The sequence below is a fragment of the Eucyclogobius newberryi genome, unplaced genomic scaffold (assembly GCF_026437365.1).
Source record: "Eucyclogobius newberryi isolate DKJ021-1_F unplaced genomic scaffold, fEucNew1.0.hap1 SCAF_17, whole genome shotgun sequence".
NCBI lineage: Eukaryota > Metazoa > Chordata > Actinopteri > Gobiiformes > Gobiidae > Eucyclogobius > Eucyclogobius newberryi.
Window position 1 is genome coordinate 12,514,039 of NW_027315801.1, and position 18,456 is coordinate 12,532,494.

General features: G+C 40.6%; 2 protein-coding genes across 2 annotated transcripts in view; both read left to right on the forward strand.

The window, feature by feature from the left end:
• The window catches only part of LOC140362579 (uncharacterized), a 42,488-nt gene extending 36,131 nt beyond the window's left edge, over positions 1-6,357 (forward strand). Inside the window, exons 16-17 of the mRNA XM_072448663.1 lie at positions 19-5,157; positions 5,245-6,357. Coding sequence (XP_072304764.1) covers positions 19-5,157; positions 5,245-6,134 — 6,029 coding nt within the window. The 3' untranslated portion in view covers positions 6,135-6,357. The remainder of the gene's footprint in view (positions 1-18; positions 5,158-5,244) is intronic.
• A 925-nt stretch (positions 6,358-7,282) lies between these two features.
• Positions 7,283-17,953, forward strand: LOC140362916 (oxysterol-binding protein-related protein 2-like). Its single transcript, XM_072449208.1, has 14 exons — positions 7,283-7,419; positions 7,677-7,819; positions 9,088-9,178; positions 9,683-9,758; positions 9,855-9,989; positions 10,640-10,737; positions 11,322-11,504; positions 11,586-11,693; positions 11,804-11,893; positions 12,177-12,297; positions 13,245-13,364; positions 14,099-14,222; positions 14,299-14,389; positions 15,540-17,953. Exons 2-14 carry the CDS (start codon positions 7,783-7,785, stop codon positions 15,640-15,642), a joined length of 1,377 nt encoding a protein of 458 aa, XP_072305309.1. The 5' UTR covers positions 7,283-7,419; positions 7,677-7,782; the 3' UTR covers positions 15,643-17,953.
• Positions 17,954-18,456: the final 503 nt, after the last annotated feature.

Here is an 18,456-nt window from a genome sequence, read left to right on the forward strand (position 1 = left end):
ATTTGCCACACCTTTCAGGTTTTGAAAAGAACCGTCCCAATCTTCTTATGGGCCTTGCAGTCATCCAAAAAACAAAACGTCCTGGAAGCTTGTCCACAGAAGTTGAAGAAAAGCGTCCCAAAGGAACAATGTCCTCAGACCCATCATGGATACCAAAACCTCCAAGTCTTTATGGTTCAAACAAAGTAGACGACTTTGAACCCTATGACCCAGAGATTCCCATCAACATCACACCTCCATGTTCACCTCCCAGATCAACTTTCAGCTCTGCCTCATTTGTTACAACTACATCTGTAGCCTCTGTCTCTCAGTCCAAAACCAACAAAGAAAGCATTGCTAAGACTGATACTACAACAACTACGACAACCACAACCTCCGATAATGTAACGCCTCTACAGACAATATTAAAACAATTATTTCCCACCAAGCAAACAGAGTCTAAGGTCTCACTTGAACCAAGTAGCACAATAAAAGCAGCCCGTCCTAAAATATCAATGGTGGATCCAATAGTTCAGCAGTTTGGAGGAAAAACCACAATCAAAGAAATAGAGGAAGAAGACAATGATGATTTAGATCGGCCATATGATCCGGAGGAAGAGTATGATCCTGCAGGAGGATATGGTGGTGTTCCCAAAAGTAACACGGACATTAAGAAAAATATCCCTGAATTTTCAGAAGATGTTGATTATGATGTTGCTTATGATCCTGAAGATGAAACAATCTTTGAAGATATTGGAAATGAAAAAACCTCCAAAAAAATGTCAAATACAACTCCAACCTTAAAATCAAACCCCCCTCAAGTTCATGATTGTCCCCAAGGGACACCTGCTCCAGTTTCTAAACCTACTCCAAGCCAAACTCTGGCTCCTGTCGTGGCCGCCCCTGCCCCAGCATGCACTGTTCCTACAGGCGCTGTGGTCATCTCGGCTGAAACCCTGACGGAACAACAGCGCATGCTTGAGGAACTGAACAGGCAAATTGAAGAGCAGAAACGGCAATTAAAAGAACAGGAAGAAGCTCTCCGTCAACAGAGAGAAGCTGTGGGGATGTTTATGGCTAAGTTTTCAGTCTCAGATTCTCTCGTGTCTCCATCATCATCTCTGCCTCTGACTAAACTTGTAGCTATGCAGAGTGGTGCAACAGACGCGGGCAACAATCCAGTTGTGGATACTACATTAGAAAAAGACAACTTTCCCTCCACTATAGCGAGTGAAACAGACATTATGAATGATAAAAGTGACACACAAGAAGCAAATAAGCAAGAAGAAAATGAGGAACTTCCCTCTCCTGGTGAAATTGGGGATTCTGATGTAGCATATGATCCAGAGGATGAATCTCTTTTTGATGAAATTCAAGCTGGTATGTTAGAAAAGCCTAGGTCAAAGTCTCGAGATTCTTCTGTTTCTAAAACAGAGCAACGTTCCAGCCGCAGCAGAAAGCGCAAATATTCCCCAAAAAGACAGAGTAATCGCGAAACGGGGCACCATCGAAGTCCATCTAGAAGAACCCAGCGACGCTCTCCTTCACGTTCAAGAAGACGAAGGGAAAGGGACAGACACCACAAAAGTGAAAGAACCAGTTCAAGGCACAGATCCAGAGACCGCTCAGAGCGGCATAGAACACAGGGGGACAGTACCTCACAGACTCGCTCAAGACGACGCAGAAGATCCTTGTCATCACAGAGGAATAAACACACCTCTCTTTCACCACGTCAAAAAAAAGAACACTTCATACACTGTCAACAAGCCGCCCCACAACCAACAAACCCAGATGAGAACTATTCTCCTTATTCTCCTGATAAAACAAATTATGTCAATACAGAAGAGACGAGGATACCCACGACCACAGAGACTCAAGAACAAACTGCATGCAATGATAACATTCCAGGGGACCTTAAACAAGTGAAATGGGCTACAGATCTCATGATGGATGGTAAACTTGACAGTTTAACACGATTGAGAGAGCTTGAACCACCTACAAGAGATTCTCCCCAGAGTCCAGACCCAGAGCCACGGTTTTCTGAACAAGAAAGTATGGACATTGTTATGACAGAGAACAACAAGGAACCCGAACCTATTGAAGAGAAAGTTGAAATTGAAAGTTATGTTAAAATTGAAAGTTATTCTCAACCAATTCAAACTCCTGACATCTGTATTTCAAATGCCCCAAAGCCATCAGGTTTAGTTAAAGGAGCTGCTGTGGTTTCTGTTAAAGTAGAATTAAACTCTGAAGAAACTATTTCAGACAACAGTGTAACAAAAAAACTGGATGATCCCAAACCTCTTGCAGTTAAAATCCCTCCAATTAAGAATGAAGAGAGCCAAGAAGACATTCCATGTAAAGATTCAATTCCAGGCTTGGGGGATCTTGAACATGTCCTCCAGGCATCAAGGGAGGGCAGCCCAGCCCTTACAAACCAAAGACAAGATGCAAATACACTTAAAGATATTTCCATTAAATCTAATAGAGACAATTCTACTTTTGGAACGAAGGGAATGCACGAACAGTTTAGTAGTAGACATCAAATGTTTGAAGAAACCCCCAATGCTGACAGGGACATTAGAAATCGGAGGGAGTCAGCCAATAGTAATTTTAGCCCCAATACACCCATGGGCTCAACCAGAGATCAGCATTTAAAGTCAGACTTTGGGGAAAGTGGTGGATGGCCTAGTCTAGAAAGAGATTTCAGTCCAAGAAATCCAAACATGTGGAGTACTGGCCCTAGGAACTTAGTTCAAATTCCAAATTTGAGTGAATCACAATTTGACACAAGCAGTGGTGGAGATTTTATGGGCACTCATTCAAGAGGAGAAGAACTTAAAAGCAGAGGTTCAAGATCATACTGTGGGTCTGATGGTGGTTTCTCCATTAGCAATTTAAGTGGACAAAGTGCTGAAACCTTTATAGATGGCACAAAACCTGAACTGAGTGGAGCAGATTCGGACGGTCCTTGGAAAAGTAGTGGTCCTGCTTTCAGAGAGGTGAATATGAATTGCCAAGGGCCCCCTAGGGGAGGGTTTGGTAGAGGTGGGCCAGTCGAGAACCCGGGACATTACAGGGGAAGCTTGAAAAAATATGGAGAGTCAGATTTTGATAGAAGAGGCCCAATGGATGGCCCAAAACCACATAGAGGAGGTTTTGGAGGGGCAGGGTTTGGTAGAGGTGGAGAACTTTTTGGTCCAATGGATGGCCCAGAACATCACAAGAGAGAACATGAAGAGCCAGATTATGATAGCGGCTGCCCTACGGATGGCCCTGGACCCCATAGAGGTGGGCTTGTAGGACCAGGATTTGGGAGAGGTGGACCTATAAATGGCCCAGGACCCCATAGAGGTGGGTTTAGAAGGCCATATTTAGGGAGAGGTGGTCCAATGGATGGCCCAGGGCCTCATAGAGGGGGATGGGAAGAGCTAGAGTTTGATAGAGGCCCTACAGATTGGCCAGGACCTCATAGAGGTCGGTTTGGAGGACCAGGTTTTGGGAGAGGTGGTCCTATGGATGGCCCAGGGCCTCAAAGGGGGGGGCTGGAAGAGCTAGAGATTGATAGAGGCTCTATGGATGGGCCAGAACTCCGTAGAGGTGGGTTTGGAGAGCCAAGGTTTGGCAGAGGTGGGGAACATCATGGTCAAATGGACAGCCGGGGTATCCATAGAGGTGGATTTGGAGGGTCCGATTTTGGCAGAGGCGGGGAACATAGAGGTGGACCTATAGATGGCCCAGGATCCCATAGAGGAGGCTTTGTAGGACCAGGTTTTGGTAGAGATAGTCCTATGGGTGGGCCTGGATCTCAAAGGGAGGGACATGAAGAACCAGAATTTGACAGAGGCCCGGTGGATGGGCCAGGACCACACAGAGGTAGATTTGGAGGACGAGGGTTTGGTAGAGGTGGGAAATATCGTGGTCCAATTGATGGCCTAGGACCCCGTAGAGGTGGATTTGGAGGGCCAAGATTTGGTAACAGTGGAGAACATGGAGGTGGTTCAATAGAATACCCAGGACCTCATAGGGAAGCACAAAGTGAGCCAGATTTATATATAGGATGCTCTATGGATTGCCCAGGTGGCGCTATTGACGACCCAGGAAATGAGGAGCTTGGATTTGATAGAGGAGGCCCAATGGATGGGCCAGGACTCCATAGAGGGGGATTTGGAGGGCCAAGAATTTGTAGAGCTGAGGAATATCAGGGAGGAGATGGACTGTCAGATTTGGATGGACCAGGACCCCATAGAAGAGGATTTGGAGGGCCAGGTTTTGAAAGAGGTTGTAGACGACGTGGCCCAATGGACAACCCAGAAAAACACAGAGGAAGACACAGTGAGACGGATTTTGACAGAGATGGCCTTATGGATGACCAAGGACCATGTAGAGAGGGATTTGTTGGGCTAGGAATTGGTAGAGATGGGGAAGATTGGGGAGGAGATGGACCATCAGATTTTGATAGTGGCGCTCTAGATGGACCAGAACCCCGTAGAGGGGAATTCGGAGGGCTAGGGTTTTGTCGAGGTGGGGAACATAGAGGACCAATGGATGGCCCAGGACAGCTCATAGAGGAGCACGAAGGGCCAGATTTTGATAGAATAGGCCCAATGGATGGTTCAGGACCTCATAGAGATAGATTTGGAGGGACAGGTTTTGTTAGAGGTGGTCCTAAGGGTGACCCAAGATCTCACAGAGGAGGGCATGGTTACCAAAGGTTTGGTAGAGGTGGGGAACACATAAATAGTGAAACTGATGACTATGATTCACATAAAGGATTTGGAGGGCCAAGCAATGGTCCCGGATCAAATAGAGGGGGACGAAGTTTTGGCAGAGGTGGGGAACATACAGGTGGCCAAAGTGATGGTCCAGGGCTGAACAGCGGAGAATTTGATGGGCTTGATTTTGATAGAGGTGGTGAACAAAGTGAACAAGATTTTGGAGGGCCAGATTTTTGTATTGATGAACCTATGGATGGCCGAGGGCCAAATAGAGGGAGACGTGGAAGGCCAGGGTTTGGTAGAGGTGGGGAACATCGGGGAGGCCAAGTAGGTGGTCCAGGTACTCACAGACGAGGGCCCGAAGGGGTTAGTTTTGGAAGAGGACATGAACATGGATGTTCTCCTATAGATGGCTCAGTACCACACAGAGGTGGATTTGGAGGGCCAGGTTTTAGCAGGGGTGGCCCTGGACCTCATAGAAGGGGACACGGAGAGCTAGGTCTTGCTAGAGGAAGAGGACACAAAGGAGGCCCTGGTTTTAGTGGAGATGGTGAAAATAGAGGGGGCACTATGTGTGGGCCAAGACCTCGTAGAGGTGGACACAGAGGGATAGATTTTGACAGACCTGATGAATATAGATGGAGCCCTATGGACGGACCAGGTCCACTGCACAGTGGGATGCCAAGGGGTCAAGAATTTAGAGGAGATGAACAGGAAAACCCTGGATCACAAAGGGCTGGGCCGAGCCCAGACTTTGGACATGAAGGTGAAATTTGTGATCTTGGCAGTGAGAAAAGAGGCTATGGACAGAGAAACTCAAGTCCCTGTTTTAGGGGACCCCAAAATGAATACAGAAACCCTAACAATAGGGGGCCAAGAGAAGACGGACAATTTGGAGACTCAAGGGTTGGCCCAGAGGATAGATGGAACAGGGGGGATTTTGCAAAGTCTAATCAAAGGCCTGATGTCTGGAGACCAGAAAATGACGGGAATGGGGGGAAAAGAAACAGACAAGATTATGACAGGCCAGAAAGACCATGCTCCAGAAGGGACAGGGTGTCCCATGACAGAGAAAGAGACAGTGGACGAGACATGAGAGATGATCAATACAGACCCCTTCATAGAAGTCTGAGCAGGGACCGATCCGCTCACAGAAGGGATCAGGAGTCAGGCCAAAAGTCTGATTTACCAAAAGTTGATTCTGAGGACCCTAAATCTGAAAGTCACAGTTCACATAGAAAAGAGTCAGAACTAAAAAGCACATCAGGTGCAACTGGATCTGAACAGTCTGATAACAGCGCTGTGAGCCCTAATGCGAACATGGAACAAAAACGGCATGAAATTCCTTCTAGGCACAAAACTCCTTTACTTCCCACTCCATCTGAAGGTCCCATATTTCCCTTTCAATCACGAGGTAGAGGAGGACAAAGGAGATAGACAGTCGAGAAAAAAGTGAAAGTATAACACTGAAACAAAAGCTAAAGCGTTTATTTGTAACTCACTGGCAACTTGAAGTTGTTGTAGTTGATTTTATTTCATTATGATGTTTAGTTTGATTTTGTCTTTGATTACATGTTGAACAAAATTTTGTACAGTATGATTTAATTGCCATGTTAATTAATTATGGTAAACTTATAGTTTGTCTTTTTTTAATAAAATATTTTTTTTTAAACTAATGATGCCTTTTGATTTTTTTAGGTCACATTCAATAATAAAAAAAAAGAATTCAAGATTTTTATTTCAAGATAGGCCGATGATGTTGGATGGAGTTGTAGTAGGAGTTGACTTCTATATGAAATAGGGTTGGGAAATAACAATCAGAGAAATGCATTATGGTATTTGATCATGAAATCCTGAATTTGTGGGGGGAAATTAAATGTGCAACTCTATAGTGAGAGCATGTATTCAGTATTCTATTACGAAATATTTGTTTCTTCCAAACACTAGACATAGGGTAGACTTGCATAACATCCAAAGAAGAAGGTATTAAATAAAGGGAGTGTCTACAGAGCCGTGGCGCGCGGCCGAAACTGCCATGTTATTTTGTGCCGCGGCTCCTGAAACTGCTGCGCTATTTGACCGCGCCGGGTTAAGGTTAGGGTTAGGGTCAGGGTTAAGGTTAGGGTTAGCCATGAGGCTATATGGTAGTGCCGCGGTTCCTGAAACTGCTAGGCCATTTGACCGCGCCGCGGCTCTGCAGCCACGGCCTTAAATAAACTATTTTAAAAATGTCGGTGTAATCCCTCATTCGTCCAGGCGTGTTCCATAATAGAAAAAGCTTCAGTTGTAGTCATCTGGACTCAGTTTGAAAAATTAGACGTTTCGACTCTCATCCAAGAGTCATTGTCATAGTCATTGACAATGACTCTTGGATGAGAGTCGAAACGTCTAATTTTTCAAACTGAGTCCAGATGACTACAACTGAAGCTTTTTCTACTATATTTTAAAAATGATTAATTCGAATTAAAATACATTTTCAATCAAAGGAAATGTATAACAACAACAAAGGAAAGATAAAAGGAGAGCCTAAGAGTATTATTTAAACATGTTTTCGAAAAAAAACAAAGTAAGTCGCTCTGGCGTTACCTCATCATGGAGGGATCTGATTGGCTCACGGACCTGTCAATCACAGTGTCCTTGCTCCTCACTTCCGGTCCGATTGTGGAGTGGTAAACTCGGATTGTTTATGCTCTCGGAGCTTCATTTTGGCCCTAAATATCAGGTAGCCATAATTGCACGACATTTCAATTTGCATTCCACGAAATACACGAACATTTATTAGTTTGTACTTCAATGACGTTGCTTGAAACCTGTCATTTACTATGCGTTGGTTAAGCCTCTTGACTGAATGCTAATTGCTAACAACAAAATGAATCTACCAAATGCCGCCGTCTTCAAGAGTTCATTCTTGTTATTGTCCGATTTGTAGTTGACAGTATGTACTTGCAGGTCATAAAGCAGCTGGTCTTGTGCTTTTAGCTGTTCGCGGGTGCAGGTGCTGTTCAGGTCCAAATATGATGCTCGGGACCAGGCCATATGGGACAAACATGAAGTTCTGAATGACACTTTGACTGCAGTGCTCAGTATGAACAGCGAGGAGGAGTTTTACGACGCAGAGACAGGTGAGATGCACTAATTATACCTCCAGAAATAATTCTGGAGCTCAAGATGTGTGTGTAAATGTCTTCTTTAGTACATTTGTAGACCCTTTAACATGTTATACCGTCAGAATGCTCAACAATGAAGGCAAAGTAAAGTAGATCATAATGCATTTTCATTAATAAAGTGACCACTCATCAAAAAAACAAAATAAACTAATATTTAGGAACTTCCATGGTAGAAATGTTTGGTTCAACAGTAAAAGAATATTGAAAAGGTTCTATTTGTTTGCCTCAAGATTAGTATAAAGACTAGACATAGGGTAGACTTGCATAAAATATAAAGAAAGTATAATTCATGGTTGAATATGAACAATATTCTAATGTGTGGTCAAAAAGTATTTGGTCAGTAAAACCTAAAAATTCTTTGACTTGCCAAGTGTCTGTCATCATAACCTGAGAATCAGAATCAGATTTAGTTAGGTGTAGTGCCATTGTCAATGAACAAAACTCAAAAACATAGAAACTTGTCTTGGTGATCGATCCGACACAAAACAATAAAACAACGAACAATGAATAAGTCATAACAATAGGCTATAGATTAAAATAATAATAATATAATAAAAATAAAAAATAGGCTTAATATGTACACAAATTTACGGTTGTACAGCTATACATATGTAGTGCAGAAGTGAACAGTGCAGTGAGTGATTCAATTATGTGTTTAAGAAGTGTTCATGAGTCCAACGGCAGAGGGAAAGAAACTGTTCTTGAGGCGGGAGGTTCTGGTCCGGATGGACCATAGCCTCCTGCCTGAGGGGAGTGGCCTCCTGCCTGAGGGGAGTGACTCAAATAGTCCATGTCCAGGATGAGAAGGGTCGGCTATGATCCGACCTGCACGTCCCAGAGCCCTGGAGACGTATAGGTCCTGCAGAGATGGAAGTCTGCAGCCGAAGCACCGAAACGCAGAGGCAGCCTTCAGCGGTGCCATCTTGGACCATTTAACCTATTAAACAAACAAATCATGTAAATGTCTTTAAACCAGGCTTCAGTGTCACTCACTTGTATCTGAGTGGTTTTCATTTGCACTTTTGCCCCATTCTGGATTTAAAATATGAAGGGGGAAAAAAGAAGCAGGCTGCCTTTGCTTTTTGAATGGTTTTACATGAAGAGATACTTGAAGAGATACTTTCTATTCTTCTTTAAATAAAAAACAATTACATTTTGATAATGTCTTGTAAATAATACGTCTACCAGTGTGCTTCCTCTGTTGCTTTGTCTCAATCCCTCAGGGCTGGAGTCAGATGATTCATGTGAGCAGAGTTTTAAGGATGCCCAAGTGTCCAAAAGTGCCTCTCAAGAGAATGGACTGTGGCAACGCAGGTGAGGAGCGCATTCATTCATACCCATTGTTTGTTTTGCCTGGCCAATCACGCACTTTTGTTCATACACTGTACTATAGACAAGTACATCAAACAAATAAATAAAAAAGAAAAGCACCATTGACTTATTGATTATGATTTATGTTTTGAGTCAGGTCCAGGAGCATTAATTGTTTGATGGATTGAATGATTTACTACAAGAATCGAAAATTGCAACTGTAACTACGGGGAATTCGTTACTAAAGCCTCTGGCAGCAAATCTTAACCAAAAATACGTGTTAGGTGAAATATGGATGGAGAGACTGACTGAGGAGGAGATGGGGAGAAGGTTTCAGCTCAAAACTGCTTCAAGAGGTGGAAGAAGTGAAGAGAAAGTGCTTTTTTCTTAATGAGTTTGAGAGTCAAAGATGGAAAACTGATTGGCTGACAAAAACACAGGATGTTGGCTGAAATTATGCTTTGGCCACATAAAACCACTACTAATAATAATACACGTTTTTTTTAGGAAAACATTGCCTGCAGAAATGGTCTCCAGAAATAACTTCAGCGTGTGGAATATCCTGAAGAAATGCATTGGCATGGTGAGTAGAAGCTCCATGACAACATGTATGGTCAATAATGATAAAATAAAAGTAACCACAGTAAATCATTGCTGTCTCATGTTTTCATTTATTTAGGAGCTGTCCAAAATTGCGATGCCGGTGGTATTCAACGAACCGCTGAGCTTTCTCCAGAGAATCTCGGAGTACATGGATCACACTCACCTCATCCACGAAGCTTGCAGTCTGTCGGACTCCACCGACCGCATGCAGGTACAGCATGTGTTCAACGTTAGAGCTCATATACATATTCAACCTGATCATGGTCAAATATGCAGACTGAAGGCTTTTATATTGTGAATGAAGTGCATTATTGAGAAAAATCACCAATTGGTTATTATTTTTGGGTTATTTTGGCATGCGATTTAGAGTCTGTATAATCCAGACAACAATTAAGACTTATTAAAAGAGTCTAATATTTTAGTAGTCAATTTTCCACAATCATTCCAACTATTTGTGAATTATTTGTTGCAATTCAAGTAAACATATATTCTTTATATCTGTATAAATACATTCATGTATTTTGGATATAAAATACTTCTGCATTGGTAAGAGAACAGTCGCCAACATAGAATATAAACCTTTACTGTTTCAGTGTTCTCGCTGGGCTGAGGTTTGAGGATGGTGGTGGGACACCAAAAAAGATGCCGAGAACACTGCTGTTTCATTGCAGTCGATTTGACGATGTTGTTAATACTTACTCAATCTTATGGAATGTGACTACAATTATTGCAGGCTTGTCAGGGAATTTATAGAGATTTAAGAATAATAACATCTAAAAGTACGTCCCTGAAATATTGCACTGAATACAGCTTTATACTGTGAGATGCTGTTGGCTTTGACCCGTTGTCTCTGTCCGACAGGTCGTCGCTGCTTTTGCCGTTTCTGCTGTTGCATCTCAATGGGACCGGACTGGAAAACCATTTAATCCTTTACTTGGGGAAACATATGAACTCATAAGGTATTGGAGATTAAAAAATAGTATTTTGTCTCATACTGGGGAAATGTCTGTGTTGTAACAGGAAAGGGAAAAAAAAGAGCAACAAAGAAGAACCAACTGTGGTACCAAGAAGTACCACAGTATTACATTTAATGTATTAATGGCATTAATTTAATTGTGTGTGTTTTTATTGCTTAAGCTTGTTGTTAAATAGTGAAGACGTTATAATGTGAAATCAACTTTTAAGAGCTTTTAACCATGGTATGATTGTTTTCTCGTGTTGTTGTACACACACACAGTTTTATACTTACTTTTTTCTTAAATGGTGATACAAGTATATTTGGATGCCAGCTCCTCGTCAACGTGATCTGTAGTTGTGCTTTTTGTGTTGTCAGCGTTTGCGGTGACGTATTGTAAAAGGGCAGGCAAAGTCAGTCATTTTAGATCAATATTGTCATTTAAGATAGCATATATAATGCAAAATAACCCACGTGTGTTGTAGTGCCGTAGGTTATGCCTTTTGTTTATTGTAGAGAAAAAAACAAACAGTATTTCTTACAAGCTATAAAATAAAATAAAAACTGATAGTATTTGTACATTTCCAGGGAGGACGAGGGCTACCGGTTGATCTCGGAGCAGGTGAGCCACCATCCTCCAGTCAGTGCCTTCCACGCAGAGTCACTGAAGGAGGAGTTTGTGTTCCACGGCTCCATTTACCCCAAACTCAAGTTCTGGGGGAAAAGCATCGAAGCCGAGCCCAAAGGCACCATGACACTGGAGCTGCTCAAGTGAGTCTGGGATTGTGCTGAGATGGACACAGTAGCATCGATATGACATGATTCATTATGAGTATATATGTTTTTAATCAGACATAAAGAAGCTTACACGTGGATGAACCCAATGTGTTGTGTGCATAACGTCATATTAGGGAAACTGTGGATAGAGCAATATGGAACCGTGGAGATCATCAACCATAGGTACTACTGATGAACATTTATTTACATGAAATAACTGCCAACGCTGTAGTTTAGACACACACAAAGGCTTTGAAATAATTATTTTAAATTTCTGCTGCGTTTGTTTTCAGCACTGGAGATAAGTGTGTTTTGAACTTCAAACCGTGCGGCATGTTCGGAAAAGAGCTGCACAAAGTAGAAGGCTACATTCAAGACAAAAGGTACCAACCTGATCATTTATGACAGTGACGTGGGACATTTCAAACAAAACAAAACAGCAACATGATCTAACATTGATTATGTCCATAATTTCATTAACTTTTTCAAATATTTTAGCATTGCTTTAGTTCATGTCGATGTTACAAATTCCTGCAACATTTAGTCCCCATTATCCCGCTATATTTAAAATCTGCTCGACAACAGTCATTTTACCATAGAATATTTTGACACTTGGACATATAATATTATATTCGTGTGCTAATTGATCTTCTTTTGTTAAAACAGCAAAAAGAAACTAAAAGTCATTTACGGGAAGTGGACCGAGTGCATGTACAGCGTCGACCCGAAAGTTCATGAAACGCACAAGAAGTCTGAGAAGAAGAGCGGAGCGGAAAAGACAAAGCGGGTGAGAAATAATATTTTGTTCACGTGTTTTGTACAACCGCTATATTTGCTGTAGGACTTCACAAAAATAACCAAAATCAGCTCATGTAAAGTCAAAACTGCTGTGCTTAATATAGTGCGATCATTCTAAGGTAAAACATACATTGATGATGATGATGATGATGACATTATAATAATAATAATAATAATAATAATAATAATAATAATAATAATACATAAAAATAGATGCACAAATAAAAATAAATATCCTAATCAATAATAAAAGGAGATGCTAATTTTAACAAGCATCGATACAGATAATAATTTGCATAAATTTGACATATTTAAGTTATTCTGAATAGTTTTAGAATGGTGTTTTATCTTCATCTGGTGATATTTAAGAAACTATTATTTTGTGTTGTAAATATATTCAATATACTCTTTAAGTAATTGTTTTATCAAAGCTTTTTCTTAAGTATTGAAATTGTATCTAATTAGTTATACAACATGAAAGACCGTAAGTATTCAATGTGTTTAGTCCTGGTATAATAAACTTGCAGACTCAAGATTGGTAAATATGGAGAATATTAAATTAATATCCATAAATTAACAAAGTTCTTTCATTTGTTTTCATCCTATTGCACAGCTTTTCTTCTCCTCAGATCTGTTTTATTTACTTTTTTGATTATGTGTGTCTCAAATGTCCTTTCACGACGACGTGCAGTGGCTGGGCAGAAGGTAAGGCCGACCTGGATGTGGTTCCTTCAGTGTCTCTTGTCCTGTCTGAGTCACGTCAACAGTGAATCGTATCAAACACCAGCAGCACTTTTCTGTCCCGCCGTGTGATGATGTGGCTTAAGTCAAAGGCGTGTTGAAGTTGTGGCAGCTGTACAGTAGTTATTTATTTATCTGTATTGACCGGTCCAGTTCTGCTTAACGCTCAGACGTGTCTCCTTCGTTTGTGTTTAGGAACAGAGTTGTGAAGAAGAGGACTCGGACGATGTCCCGGAGTTCCAGGAGACCGTGACTGTGATCCCAGAAAGTGCCTTACTCTGGAGGATAAAGCCACGCCCGCCTCACTCTGCACAGGTCATTTTCAGATCAACCTGTTTTAATGCGCTGACTTTATACGGCGCCTTTCAAAACACCTATTCATTTTGTGTTTCCATTTGTACATGACTTTTTTCACTCATAACTTCACTGTCACTATTTTTACATACACAGATTACTCTTAATGACGCTCTTGAGTCTGTTTTTGTCTCATTTCTCCAAAGCCAGTCCTCTCTTCTTAGAGTCTACAAAAAAAGCACTGAACGGGGAGCTTAGACATGTCAATACAATACACATACAACCAAATGATTTTTATTTATTTTTTCAAATTGTTCAATATGATAAAACACAAAAGGGAAACACGAGAAACACAACCAGAAATCAGAATGAGAATCAGAAAAGGTTTATTGCCATTGCTAATGAACAGAATTCAATAATATTATTATTATTAATATTATTGATGATGATGATGATGATGATGATACAAATACTACTACTGCTGCTACTACTACTACTTCTACTAATAATACAAATACTAATAACACAAATACAAATACTAAAAATACAAATAATAATGGCACGATATGATGAAACATGTAGAAAATGGATGGATGGATGGATGGATAAATAAAATGACAGCACAAGTCTAACATACACGTGCGAGAAAAGGTCCTCTCACTGAACAGTTGACACAGTGGACGCAGCCTTTGAACGCAGCAGACCACAACACTGGACCATCATTTTATCAAACAGTCTTCTTTCTCGTGTTGTAGATGTATAACTTCACCAGCTTTGCCATGACACTAAACGAGCTGGAGCCGGACAAAGAGCGACTTCTGCCTCCGACAGACTGCAGACTCCGGCCCGACATCAAGGCCATGGAGAACGGAGACATAGGTGAGCGCACACGTTTACATCTGTCCCACTCAGACGCGTCCATCGTCCATTGTAACGGCCGCATGCTTATCCACAGACACGGCCAGTTCAGAGAAAGAACGACTCGAGGAGAAACAGAGAACGTCGCGAAAGGAGCGCTCCAGAGACGAGGAGGAGTGGTCGACGAGGTGAGTTTGGACCTGCTGCAGTATTTGAGATGAAACTGTGTAGGACTGCACGATTTTGGGGGTAAACGTCCAATTGTGATTCGATTTGTGGCGTTTAAACAGTAGGATTCTGTTCAGAGTGCTCATAACAATCTCTATTGAGACGAGACTAAACAATGAACTGATAAAGTAACTCAAGAATCTAAAGAGGTCTAAACTACAGATACAACAAGAGTTTACTTTAAAAAGACGAAGAGAAGTTATTTTGTTGTTATTGTTCTTTTATTTATCTTTGTGGTTTGATAATTGTGCCAAATCAAATTCCGATTTTAGTTTAAATTGCGACATATTGTGCAGCCCTATAATGGTGTAAATAAGAGCATAAACACAGACATAACAATCGCATAAAGGAATGTAACAATATTAAGTCTCTAAGTTTTACTATGTAGAAATTGGGGCTCTAATCGATCGAATTACAAATGCGTATACCAGAAAGTACAAGTAAACAGTGTGTTTACATGTGTAAAAGGCGTCTTAAAAACACAATTAAATCTCAAACTAACGCACGCCACGCTTTCTCCTTTTTTTTTTTGTGATCCATAAAAACCTTTATAATCTCAATAAAATAATTAGGTGACTAACAAAAATGTTGGTCGATAGATCGATTTATTTATTTTCATTTTATTTATGGGACTGTCTGCAGTGCCGCGGCGCGCGACCGAAAAAGCCATGTTATTTTTGTGCCGGCCGCGCGCCGCTGCTCCTGATACTGCGCCGTTATTTGACCGCGTTTTAGCGCCGTTTTAGACCGCGCCGCATTAGGGTTAGGGTTATGGTTAAGGTTAGCCATGAGGCTATAACGGGCTATAAGGGAAATGCCGCGGTCCCTGAAACTGCGTGGCAATTTGACCGCGCCGCGGCACTCCAGCCACGGCCTTTATTGACTAAACAAAAGTCCTTTCAATCCCAAAAGAAAATGGGCTAATTTCGTGTGGATTGTGATCTATCATTATTGTTATCCATATTATAAAAAGCAAAAGAGGGATATTTTCATTCTTGCCTACACTGTCAACAACATTACAACATTACAACACCGATATTGTTGTTGTTGTGTTGCACTAATTGTTCTTCCAGTCCTGTTTGTCCATTGAACCGTTTGCTCTTTCTGCAGCTGGTTTCATCCGGGCACAAACCCTCACACCAACGCAGACGACTGGCTTTACGCAGGCGGATACTTTGACAGAAACTACAGCGACTGCCCCGACATCTACTGAGCCTGGGATCTGCCCTCTGGCGCCACCCGTCGTCCATTACCAGTACTGTTTTTGCGTCGAATCGTGTCAAACGCCCGAAAGAGGTCGAACAATATTTTAGTTTACTTAAAGATTAAACTGTGCCGTACTTACTATGCTAACAATAGTAGAAATGCAACTGTCACACGTTTATAAAGCCTTAAAATGTGACTTAAATGAGCTACTCGAATTCAAAGTGTGTAAACATTGATGTACTGTACCTCACCCGTAATATCAGGGCTTATTTAAAAGACACACCTGCTTCCAGTTTTTATAACCAATTTAAATATTTAGTGTCCAACAAATGAACTACTAGTTGTTGTTGACGCTGACAGAATGAAAAGCTGCTTGAATGTTTGTATGTTTGCTGGTCTTAAAGGTACGTGTATCTGTCGTCTGAGAATAACTGAGACGAGACAAGAGTGGCCTTTCTGGTCTTAACGCGAGCTGGAGAATACGTTCATACTGTAAAGCAAAAGATTTCCTCGATTTAGGTTCCTGAGCCAGATTTGGTCTTTTTTTCCTCGAGTTGGGCGGGTTTCCTCTGAGTGCGCGCTTTTCTCCCATCAATCTAAAGAATCAAATTGACCGTCCACATAATACACAAAAAAGTAAAGAAAATAGCCTTTTAAATGCATTTATCTCTCTGAAGTCTCGTACTTTTGAATTATGCTAAATGTAATGTAAAGCATCATAAAGTAGCCAAATTTAACCATTGGAGATCTGACACAATCCAGTTTTCCCTATTGATTAAATGTTTTTCTCCTCAGAAATATCTAAAAGGTGAATTCACAAATGTTGAACCTGATTGTGCCTATTATGATATCAAATTTTACTATTATTGTGAAACGAAACATGATAATTATTGACACCACATCAAAACAACAGTAAAAGTTGATTTGAATTAAATAAAATAAAGTCAATAATCAAAATACATGACCAGCTTAATGAAATCAAACTTTCTGAATGAAAAAGTCAAGGTAATAAGTTAACAATACACTTATTATAATATGTAAGTTAATGTAAACGGCCAGATATAAAAGCTTAACACTTTTATAGAGTATAGACTGAACTGAAATAGCTTATTTTGCTTCTAAAATGATCATGATAACCACAATTACGAGACCCAAGAACTCGATATATCTGCATTTTAACAATATTCATTTCAGCTGCCCCTCATTAGTCAATAAGTACAAACCAGGCAAAAGATCTGGAAATGGGTCCTTAACATTTGTCAGGGTGAAATGGAATGGAAACAGAAACCTTTTAAGGAATACTATTTTCAAGTTAAGCCATACAATCTTTTTTCTGCACTGTGAAAGAAACTGTAAATACACCTTTCAGGTAAAGGAACATCAGCTATTACACATAAGAACCTATGCATCACACGGACACTTTGCGTACTTGTGTATCTTTTTGCTGGAGGCTAAACGATAAGATCTCTTCTCTTCTGATCTCTACACGAATGTGACACCAGAGCAATACAAAAAGGTGCTCATTTTGGTTTCAAACACTCCCCGGGTCTTTCTTTTTCCTGCTCAAAAGACTATTTCTGTGTGCTTCAAATATTAGCTCCCTAATGAATTTACATGAACGAAATATCAAAGTTCAGGGTCTTTTCAAAACTGGAACAAGCATTTTCCAACAGAATATGATCAAATGATGTGATAATTTCAGATGGATGGCCGAATGGGAGATTCAACATTTGTTTTTGAGAGAAAAAACTAGATCAAAAAATGTTGAATTTTATCATTATTTGTGAGGGATCAGCTCCACAAACTTAATAACATGACTTAAAGTTATTTCAGCTGACAACAATCACGTCTTTTGGGGTTCAGAAGCTGATGATTTCACCTTTTGGTTTGACAGAAAAGGCAATGAACTTTGTCGCAATTTTTGTTTCATGTGGACCGGCCCAGTAATTACAATATATGAACCATAAACCAGGACAACAGTGAGGTTCAAGTGGCCCAAAAACCTCCATGAATCTCTGCTGTAGAAGTTTAGTGAAAAAGTCTCCAGAACTACAACACAGTTCTCTAAATCGCTGTAGATCTTTGGAGTTCTGCCATGATTTGTGTTGCCAGATCCTGCGAAGCCTCTGCACAAACAGCTCCGTCTGAATCAACTCCATTCAAAGCACTTTGTGAACACTGCGGCCGCTCAAAGCTGCTCCTTATTAAAGGTTATTTGCACAGCATCTGTTGAAATGTTTACATCTTTACTGTTACCCACACTTCTTTAGAAGACAGACATATTTAATAAGAAATAAATTATAAACCATTACAACCTACTCATTTCATTGTGTGGCTTTTTTTTTTAACACATATGTATTTAGTTTGAATTAACTCGCATCAATTATCCACAAGTTAAAACCCCATCTATGTAAGACTTAAGCCAACAAATAGACTTAAATAAACACTTAATTAACCAAGTGTACATAAAAAGACAGCTCACGACTCTGTGATTATTATTTACTGACATGGAATAAATCAAATAAGCCTGCAGAGGTAACTGGGTCTTCTCCTTAGAGGACCATTGAAAGGCTTCTTTTTGGCTTGGCATATTTGGAAAAGTGGTCAAACCAGTTGGACCCCTACAGCTTTATATTATGTTAAAGGTATTATTACTTTTGAGTACAATTTTAAGTTACTTTACCCATTTAGACCCATGTCTGGCTATTTGGTGTACCCTGGTTAAATCCTGTTTTAATCCATTGGCTTCAGTCCTGGTTTAGCCTTAATTTAGTCATAAGTACATTTTAAAATATGAGCATAAATATTGCTCTGCTTCGCT

Coding starts and splice junctions, on each gene's coding strand:
- LOC140362916 (XM_072449208.1), top strand. CDS start 7,783: ATGAACAGCGAGGAGGAGTTTTACGACGCAGAGACAG. Junction 11,505..11,585: donor ATGACACTGGAGCTGCTCAA/GTGAGTCTGGGA, acceptor GTTTTTAATCAG/ACATAAAGAAGCTTACACGT. Junction 12,298..13,244: donor GAGCGGAAAAGACAAAGCGG/GTGAGAAATAAT, acceptor GTTTGTGTTTAG/GAACAGAGTTGTGAAGAAGA.